Raw genomic sequence first — 10,796 nt, 5'->3', positions numbered from 1 at the left:
CAATAATCAATACCATATTTGAAATTAAATTAATGGCTTTCAACTTCTTCACAAAATTAAAGAAACACATGATGCAACCAAAAATATAAAAAGTAATTTATTAAGAAAATATTTATTGCATAAAAACATTAAAAATACTCAATCATTACTTTTTAAATAATTTAAAATATATATTAAATGTTCCCTAGAGGAAAGAATTATTGTATTCTACTTTTGCATGATCCCTATTGTTATTTTCTAGCTATTTTTTGCACATTTTTGTCTTGACAAAGGGCTATCTTTGCCCGTGACTAGAAGCTAGGTGTCCCTATTTTCATTTCCTAATTTTGCAAAAGTTTTATCAAGTACACCCGAAGGATAAACAACTCCTCTCAAATTAACCAAGCATTCTGAAACAGTTTAAATTACTGGATTCAAAACAAAATAGGTCAATAACGATAAACTTATCCAATAAAACAGTGAGGTCACTACACCATTTAACGAGCCAGAGAAGCAAGGGAGAAAAGGATAGCCAAATTAATCTTCAATTTAGAAGTTTTCATTCAAATGCAAGAAACCAAGAGAGTATATTTTGATATATTGTTTTACCAAAAGTCCCCAAAACCTAATTTAAAAGGAAAACATTTAAGATCATATTTGCTTAACAATAATAATAATAACAATATGAAGCTAAATTTCAAATCACAAAGCCAAAGTAAAAATATAATAATATTTACAACTCGGGAAGGTTCAAACAATATTCACATTAGCATATGGATAGTTACGGTCAACACAGACTAAATAAATAGAACAATTTTTCATAGATCCAAAAAGAAAAAGGAATTTGAATGAAAAACAAGAAGAAATTATAAAAGTTATATCAAAAGAAACATAAAAGGTTAACAACAATTTCAAAAGATTTTGATACTAATAGAGAAACCAAACAAAGAAAGCCACAGAAGAAAAAAACATTAGTAATAATTTCTCAACAACATTATGGATTTTTATAAATGTTCTAAACTTTTTCATAGAAATAAGAGAGTATAATAGATGTAAGAATTTTGTTATTCAAAATCCTATAATGTAATTTCTTGTATGATCGATACATCCTAGGAATTTGCACGTGAGAGTCAAATTAGGCCAACATCTAGGTCGAAGGATAACTCATCCATTTTTTTTTAAATAACTATGTGAATTTTTATATTAACATATTAAAATTAAGGCTTAAATAATTCATTTTGGAGGACTAAAATTATACAATTATAAAATCATAAGGATCAAAAGTGAATTTAAGCCTCAAATAAATAGACATTTAATATTTTTTCACGTCATATTAAATATTAAATTAAGAAAATATATGTATAATATGCTAATTTTCAAGATAAAATTCGTATCCCTTACAAAAATATTAAAATTGAATACTCTTAGAATATGTTTGGATGGAGAAATTTAAAATTTTAAAAAATTTAAAATTCTGAAAATTTTAAATGTTTCAATTTAAATTCCTTCATTTTTAAAATTCTGTGTTTGGATAAAAAATTAAATTTCTTTATTTTCAAAATTGTGTTTGGATGAAATTGTAAAACACAAATAGACTAAATCTAATAAGCAAACAAAACAGCCAAAGTCCCAAAGGAGCAAATTAGTCAATCTATGTCACCTTCGCTACCTCAAGTGGTTCAGCAAAAGGATCAAACAAGCCAAATACCAACACTCCCACAATACCATTCACAAGCTCAAGTCCCTCCCACACACACAAAAACAAAAACAACTCCATCCGTAACTTATAATTCTAACATTTCACAGAAGAAGACAGAACATTCATTCATACCTCTAAGTGCAGCAACCCTAGATCTATAAGGCCGTTTGCAAACCTCAAGCAACAACGCAACCTTTTTCCTTGAAATTCGACACCGTCACAAACTCATCCTGAATCTCCTCAACAACCTCGCGGAGATCCCTGGTGTCATGTGCAGACAAAGTGGTGACACTACTCAAAATGAAAGAGTCACTATCCACCGTCATAACGATCTTTTTGCCAATCTCGCAACTAACTCCTTTCTTCACACCGCGCTCTTCGGAAGCAACAATGTGGGGGCTACGAAGAAAGAGAATGAGTGTTGTTGCAAGAGAGAGATTGAGGGCAGAGAGGAAGAGAAGAGTGAAAAGCTATGAAGGAGTACAAAGGAGAATGTGTTTCACAAAAAAATTTCAAATTCTTTCATTTTTTGAAAGAATTTAAAATCCTAATATTTAAGTTAATTAAAATACCTTACCAAAATACTAAAATTTTAATTTTTTTTCAAATTTTTTATCCAAACACCTATTTAACTGAAAAGTAATTAAAATACTTTAAAAAATAGAATTATCCTATTAAATTTTTCCATTCAAACATATTCTTAATTATATTTTTAAATCAATAAATAACAAGTATATGCATCAAAGTATTAATGTAGGATAAATTAAATAAAATTCAACTAAAATTTATTTTAACAGAAGTTGAAATTATTTGTATTTGTTTCAACTAAAATTTATCATTAAATTAATATTATATCTTAAAGACATAATGATCAAGGGTTTTAAGTGGTTATTTTGTTTTCTCTTCACAATTCATTAAAATATAATGGGCTATTTTCAACCCCAACCAACTTAATTAATTATTTTAGCAGGTTGGGATGGGGACTTTTGTAGGTCAGTCCCATACTCATTTGTGGGATCACCATGATATTAGAACTGGAGTTGCAACTTGCAACAATGTAACTCGTGTTATTTATGGCAGGCCGCATGCCTGCATCGGTCGAATTCACGAGCCTAATAGTTCAGAGATATATACTCGACCCCTATCCTATATTTAGACAGTGAAGCTTGGGTAAAGTGGGGGTTGTTTGCTATATAATTTTGATAAAAACTTCCCTAAAAATATTTACTTGAAAAAAAAATTAAGTTTGTTTGATTTTTTAAAAAATAATAATAAGCTAATCTATTTAGACAAGTATAAATGATATAGATATACAAAACCTTTATTATTATATTTTTCTGACAGCAAGAAGGGTGTATGCAGCTTGAAGGGAAAATAAAAATAAGTTAAATGAAAAACTTGTAGATTCGGCTAAATAAAAATTTAATTAGTTTAAAAAGTTTAAATTTCAGTTACTATATTTAAATAAATAATATAATGGTATTCATATTATATTTTATTATAATTAACTAATGGAAGGTTTGACTACATATTATGGTCAATATGGTATTAATTCCCATTTTTAGTACATTAACGAATATAACTATCTCTCTGCCATGACTCTTATACCTATTTGGTATTACTACATATACACGTCTGATCTTTAATAATATTTTTTATTTAATATTTATTAAAAATGTTACTAAAAGTCTTTGGTAACATTAAAAAAACATCATCAACATTTAATAATAATTTGATAACATATATTGAATGTTGTCAAAGATTTTTAATAAAAATTGTGTTAAGCGTTAGATAAAAAAAATATTACTAAAAATTAATCTAATAGTGTGACACACAATAATATATGAATAAAAATAAGCATAAAGTTTATATTTCTTTTAAAAGATATATACACAAATGTATCACACAAGAATAAATGACTTTTTTTTATAAAGAATGAATGCATTTTTTATGCGGCAGAAAATTAAGAACAACAAGAAAAGAAAGACAAAACTAAATTTGAATCCTCAGAACCCCTATAGCATCTGCTAAACCAAGAGGGGGATATTTGAGGAGGCCAAGTATTCCGAATAAAAAGATGATGAATGTATTTGATATTTAAAGACTAATGTAATTCACAATTATCATTTTTTTTGTTGACAACAAAATATTCTTATACCTTAAAGCCATGAGATTAATTCCTTAAGAAGATAGAGTACTGGTAACCAAAGATCTAACCCTTTACATATGACTTAAGCTACACATTTATCACTTCAAAAGTTAGGCAAATGTTTACGTTAGCTAATTTATCTACCATCAAATTTATAAAGAATGAATTAGAATAATTTATAGAATTAGAAGAAAAGTCTTAACATAAGAGGGCATCAGAATGTAAACCAAATAAACTCTAGTCGTTAGATGAGATGATTTAGTCTTGAAAAAACATGTTTTTTCACCATTGCTAGTTCTATGCAAATCACTTGCCTCAAATATCGCCCTTCATATTCTTACATTCTATAGTTAATTCTCTTTTGGGCTCTAATTACCACTCTACCTTTGTGATTGGCCTTTATTTTAGTTTCATTCTCTTTCATTTGTACAGGCCTCTATTCCAAATTCTCTATTACCTAACTCAATTTTGAAAATTTGCAAATAGTTGTCTTTAATTTTAATAATAATAATAATAACGTTATTTTGGGCATTTAACTTGCCAAATAATGTACGCCATACAGTTACAAACCTTGCAATTGATATAGACAAACAAGAATTGCTCTAAAAATAAGACCTTAGAACTGCTGCGCTGGCCCTTTAAAGGAGTTTGTTTTTTTTTTTCTCTCTCTCTCATATATAAACTTGTTTGTCAGCAATATTCTTTCCTTGGTGCCTTCTCCTCCCAAACCTCCCCGCAGGGGGTGAGAAAATCACCTAAAACTCCTTCATTCATATTTCATGTCCTCGATCATGGAAACACAACCTGAATGCGCTGTCATCAACATCCCAAACATAAAAACAGAGCAACATGTGTCCGTGTCCCCAAAGAAGAAGAACGGTGGCGGCATGCGCTTTCTCAGGGTGGCACTCTTCAAGATGCGAGGGCGTTCCGCAAAACCAACCGCGCTTCAGGTGGATAATAATGAGGATGGTGAGAGGTCCAAGAGCACTTGGGGGAAGTTTGTGGGGTCCATGAGGCCATTGCACCTTCAAAGCACCCAATCTCCACGCTCATCACCTGATTCTCCATCTGAATATAAATCGGATTGCGGCGGCTATGTTTCTGATTTTGGGGCGGAGGAGGAGCCTTATTCGCCTTCCCCACCTAGTAGCCGTTACGCTTCAGCCGTAGGGTTGAACGAACTCGTTCAAAATGACGAGGAAAATGAGAAGCAAGAGGTGATTGTGGAGGACTACGAGCAACACGTTGATGGAGACGGGGATGAGATGATTGATGCCAAGGCTGAGGATTTCATTGCTCAGTTCTACCAAGAAATGAAGCTGCAACGTTTGGATTCCGTGGATCGTCGTTACGTTGAGCGAAGCCAAAGGTCATTGGGTTTGTGATGTACGTACGTGTGTATTAATGGATATTTAAGACTCAAATCACTTGTAAATGCATGCATTTGGTGTTTCTTGTCTTTTTCCCTAGCTAATTAAAATATAACATGTGATTAAGATGTCATTTTTAATTAAGGGACAAGAATTAGACATGAATAAGAAAGAATCTATATATATATGTGTGTGATATGAGTTTAATTGGATATTATATTCCTTTTTTGTTTTTGGTTCTCTTCATTTGTTCTTGTTGATGGGGGATGTTGAAGGCGTCAAGATAGATACTATTTTTGCTTGATGAGGAACAGGAACATGAAGATGGCATGGGCAAAGGTAGAGGGATCATGAAGAAAATATTTTCTTTTATTTGGAGTTTTTCTGGTCTTAGGGAGATGAATGAAGTGCAGTGTTGCAATTTATTTGTTTCTTTTAGGTGATTCTTAAATGAAAAAAACTTTTATGGTGAGGGAAATTCATTTCATGGGTTTGTGCACCTTTCATTTTTATTTTCTTATTCTTATTTAGTTTGATCATTTTTATTTTTATTTTGGGATTTAGATTGATAACTTTATGTTGTTGCCTTAACATTTACACTAATGATAAATTTTTTTATGAAACATTAACTAATCATCAAATCCTCGTCTTATTTTCATCCCAAAGTATTTTTTAAATGTAGTTTAATTTAATAATTTTAATTTGAACCCCTACAAAAATTTAATTTGAATTCATTCAAGTTTGCAAATTGCAACTTAATCAATAACCTTAAATCCTTAATGACTGATAAAAAAAATCGACAACCTTAATTTAATTTGATCAAATTCTAATTTGTTTGCTACACGCGGAGGTTAAATAATTTTTAATGTATTTTTTAGTAGCATTTAATGCGTTATCAAAACAATACAGTATTATGTTTGTTTTCATTCTATTTAGTTCCACAGTTAATATATCTTTTTGGTGTGACCCACAGTTAATATATATATTATCTTTTTCAGCGTACGTCTTATAACATATAAATTTTAAAATACAATGACTATATAGTAAAAATTTATGTCATATTCTATATCCATTACACAGTTAATATATATATTCTCTTGCAATATTTGTGTATTTGTTTAGGAGAACACGCGTACTTAACAAACTCCGTTGGGTGTCCCGGCAAATTAATACTTCTTTTTCCAGGTCCCGGATTACCGAACATACATGTTCATGGCCTTATCGGATAACATACATAAATTTGTGTCCACTATTACATCTTGCATTTTCACTATTGTATCATGCATCTTTTATTGCATTTTGGAAACTTTATTCTAATATGTAAAATTTCATTTTTGAATAGACTTTCCCAAAGGAATTAAAGGTGTGAGATGTAATATGGAAGTGGGGGAAACATATGTTATTTGCGCCTGACCAGAATTCAGAACCAGCCCAATATATTTTGAAACTACTAACAATAGCTTTTGACAAAAGAATAATAAATTTTTTTATTAAAATAATTAATGCTAACTAAGGAATATTTTTTGGGTTCAATTTATCAAGATTTGATTAATTAAAGACAACATCTAATACATTGAAATCAATGACTAATTAAATTTTGAGAAAGAATAACTGAAAAATAAAGAATATTATAAAAAATAAGTGCGCTTTAGTTACCATTACACTATACAAATTAACAATAAAGTTATAAAAATAACAATACTATTTACTTCATCCTATATTTGACAAAAATAGTAATGAAAATATAAAAACCACGTCAACATAAACATGAATATGCTGACATAACACTATACTTCATTCGTCCAATTAATCGCAATCTTAAGTTATTTATATAGACTTAAAAAATTAATAAATTAATTAAATAGTATATTAAATTTTATAAAATTAACTTTATCATTATTAATTCATTTTTTTTAATTTATATAAATAATATTATAAGAAATATAAGTAAAAAAATAATTAATGTTACATTAAAAAAATTAAAATAATTTTTTTCTTCTAATTATGAGAAGAGAGAAATAAATTTTGTCATTTTAAAAAATAAAAGAAAAAATATGTAAAAAACAAGTTGAGGATAAAATTCATCAAAATCTAATAAACTGAGGGAAAAAATTAACTAAACCTAAATAATAATATAAAGACTCTTTATATTTCCACTGCTTACATGATCTACTCAAAAGTTTTCTCCTTGGAGTTTCATTTTTTTTTCTCTCTCTTTTGTAATTCCAACCAAATAAGAAAATATCTTACCTTCTAATTCTCTCTCTCTCTCCATGGCTTCTCTACCCCAAACCAAATAAAATGTCAGTCAATTAAACCTCATCTGTATCTTTCATAGGACAGGACATTAACAACGAATCCGTACATTACAAGATTTGAGAATATTTTTTTTATTAGTAAATGGAGCTTGAAAAAATAGCTGCGAACAACATTCACATCAAAACTCCGATTAGGAAATAGAACTCTATTAATGGCTCATATTTCATGGAAGCCCCTTGTGATCATACAAACAACAGGATAGAAATCCTCTATCAATGCACAAAGTCGTTCGACTGCAAGGACAAATTAAATAAACAAAGAATTGAGAAAAAGAACCTTTGCATGTGATATCAGGACTGAAATACCAGCATTTAGATACTGCCACGTCAAATGAGTAGTTCTAGTTCTACACTTCTACTAGTAACCATGGGCGATCTGAGAACACTTTTTCTTGATCCATCTAAGACCTTTTTTGAGCGTAGCCTTAACCTTCCCTTCTACGCCGTAAACCTTGTATTTCGCTATCCTTTTCTTTCTCTTCGCTTCAGGATCGCCGAATCTCCATGGCTTTTCACTCGCCTGAGTTGAATCCGGCGACTGAGTCGAACTCCAACCGTGGCTTTTGCCGCTCACAACCTCCATCCTCCGGCCACCTCCGTACGGACGGTGACCTGAACCGTAACTCTCCATGTCCTGCCGCGGAAGGGAAAGAGAGTGCAGTGGCTTTTATTGGGGGGAGCGGTGGTGAGAGGTTACGTTAGGGTTTGGAACTTTCGAGAAAGAGTTTGAGTTGAAGGGGTGTATTGGGAAGAGGATATAATATAGTGAAGGCACGGAAACGTGCAATGTTCTGATCTTTGAAAAGTGGCCTTTGTGCTCGGAATCTGGAACGTACTTTCCATGAATAAAGAAACAATGAAGTCTACTTTCTTAACACTTTTTTTTTTTTGGAGTATTCAAATTTGAGAGAGAGAAAAAAAAAATGAGCACTTATGAATGCTGCAGTGTAAGTGTTGGGATACTTGGGTTGCAGTAAAACCAATGACTTTGTCCATTTTGGTGGTGTTACCATGTGTGATGATTCGTTTTACATACGATACGACGTCATTTCCGGTGTCCGCCAGATTTGACGTGGTCCTCAAATCCCAATGGTATGATTATTTTGAGGAAAATATGTCATCAGCCATCAACACTCAAGAGACTCGTAACCAACAATAATGATTCAGTGAAAATCGTAGATTCAAGTTATCTAGAGTTAAATAGTGGTATGATACTAGTAATCTGAAGAAGGGAGGGAGATTGTAAGTACACCGAGGATAAGTCTAGCTAGCTAATTAGTTTATTTTAATGTTTGGTATGCGTTATTGTCTATGACTTCAACGTGAAGGAACTAACGGATGGTGAATAAAACCAAATTATTCTGTAAACAACGCTTATAGAATAGAACACGTATGTGGCTATGTGCGGGATATGCGGGAAGGATGCGTACATTCTCCATTGTGTGCCACTTTTTTTTATGGGCTCAAGCAAATGTTCATATCTTCTTGATTACTGTTGGACCATCCTTTTAATTGTTTGATTCACTGCTAGGCCCAAACGAGTACCTGGCTGTAATAAGCCATCTTTGTACGAAATAGTCTTTTATACTTCCATGGACCAACAAATCATTTTCAATTCTTGGTCTGGTTTAAAAATTTACCACACTGGACAATATTATATAGTCATTATCTTTTACACCACTCTGATTACAGCAAAGATTTTAAATTCCAAACTTGCAATCTTTGAATTGCGTTACCGTCACTGATAACATCAAAACTTATCATGTTGTGACTAAAATTATTGGTACGGATAATTTTTTAAAACCTTCGCATAGCTATATATATTCCGCATACATATTGTGAGTACTGTTAGCAGGGAATGATAATGTTTCATTTTTTTTTTTTTTTTGCTGATCTGATTTACATGCAAGTTTTGGCTATATAGTAGTAAAATGAAATATAAGGACTGGGGGATTTACCACACTACAGTGTCTAGCTCCTACTCTGGAAAGTACTGTTTAACTATTCGAGCCAATAATTGGTAAAGCAAGCTCGCATAATCTGAAGGGGCGAGAAAAAAAGATAAGATCTATTTGGAGCAAAGAAGGCTGAAGCAGCTAGAAACTAGCACTAAAAAAATTAATAATAATCAATCTAAGAGTTATAATTTGAGATGGACATCAACTTCCCTGCTCTCAGCAGAAAAATCACGGACGTTAGGAGCAGATTGCAGTACAGAGGGTGAGGCATAAAGCTGAAAAGGAAAGGATGGAGTGCAATTAGTACGGTGGTAGGTGGAAGAAGGAATCAAAATGGGCCGTGATGGGAAGTGCTTAGTGTTATTGGGTTGACGAGGATGGAAGATGGGTAGAAGAGAAGAAGTAGTAGGAGGGCCTCCTCGTAAGTAAATGGAGGAGGGTAGCGTAGTAACTGTAACTGAAGGTACTGATCTTATTATTGCATGTGAGTTGAGAACAGAAGCAGAAGATGGTGCTGCAATGGAGCGTCTATGAGTGTGGATTTGGAAACGCCTCGCCCTCTGACGCTCTTTCTTGTGGGCGTTTTGGTGGCCCCCTAAGGCCTGAGAGTTTCCGAATACTCGTTTGCAGTAGTGGCATCTGAATTTTCTGTCCTCTCCAACCTCGTATTTTCTTTCTGCATCTGAATTCAATTCCTCCTGCTCTGTTAGTGGGAAACCGAATAGTTTCGGTGGCGAGGTCTGAACTACGTGATGATGATTAGACATGCTTCTTTTGTTTAGCAATGAAGCTCTTGCAGTGTGTGCTGGCCATATTTATAGGCACATTAACATCGTGCGTGCCAATTGGATATAATTGCCTGGCGTACTTATCTTCTTGTGGCATGTTCCTATTTGTTTCGATCTAAAGTCCGCAGGCATAATTAGGATCTCGTATTCCAACTATTGATTGTCCATTTAGATGTTTGGTCGACTCTTGATAATGTTGTGCCACGCCAAAAATGAGTTGAAAAAGATATGGTGTTTATAAACGATCCTTAGACAGTTTAGAAAAATTAAAATGATATTTATATTAATTATGCAAATTTTAGACCCATTGCAATGCGGTGGTATTTATTAATTAACTACTTATTATAAAAATCAGAATAACACGTAAGATCTACATAAAAAAACCAATATACGTGCTCATGTACTATATTCCTATCAAAACGATATGTGACAGAAGCCTTCAATATGCAGTTGATGATTTTAATTCCTGATAAGATTCATGTATCAAAGTAAAAGGGACAAAGAGAGCCATCGTGCAATACAGTACTACATG

The 10,796-nt window shown here is 32.1% G+C and overlaps 2 protein-coding genes and 1 non-coding gene across 3 annotated transcripts; 1 reads left to right on the top strand and 2 right to left on the bottom strand.

The window, feature by feature from the left end:
- The first annotated feature begins 4,329 nt into the window (after positions 1–4,329).
- Positions 4,330–5,687, top strand: LOC100306490 (uncharacterized). The gene has a single exon (XR_005889964.1). It is a non-coding gene; the product is annotated as an uncharacterized protein (transcript).
- Positions 5,688–7,649: 1,962 nt separating this feature from the next.
- Positions 7,650–8,483, bottom strand: LOC100807345 (uncharacterized). The gene has a single exon (XM_006604673.4). It carries the CDS (start codon positions 8,147–8,149, stop codon positions 7,877–7,879), a length of 273 nt encoding a protein of 90 aa, XP_006604736.1. The 5' UTR covers positions 8,150–8,483; the 3' UTR covers positions 7,650–7,876.
- An 883-nt stretch (positions 8,484–9,366) lies between these two features.
- LOC100806818 (protein LATE FLOWERING) lies at positions 9,367–10,508 on the bottom strand. The gene has a single exon (XM_003554491.4). It carries the CDS (start codon positions 10,241–10,243, stop codon positions 9,659–9,661), a length of 585 nt encoding a protein of 194 aa, XP_003554539.1. The 5' UTR covers positions 10,244–10,508; the 3' UTR covers positions 9,367–9,658.
- Positions 10,509–10,796: the final 288 nt, after the last annotated feature.

Source organism: Glycine max, chromosome 19, assembly GCF_000004515.6.
Source record: "Glycine max cultivar Williams 82 chromosome 19, Glycine_max_v4.0, whole genome shotgun sequence".
Taxonomy (NCBI): domain Eukaryota; kingdom Viridiplantae; phylum Streptophyta; class Magnoliopsida; order Fabales; family Fabaceae; genus Glycine; species Glycine max.
The sequence above is the reverse complement of the archived record's forward strand: the minus strand, read 5'-3'. Positions and strand labels throughout refer to the sequence as shown.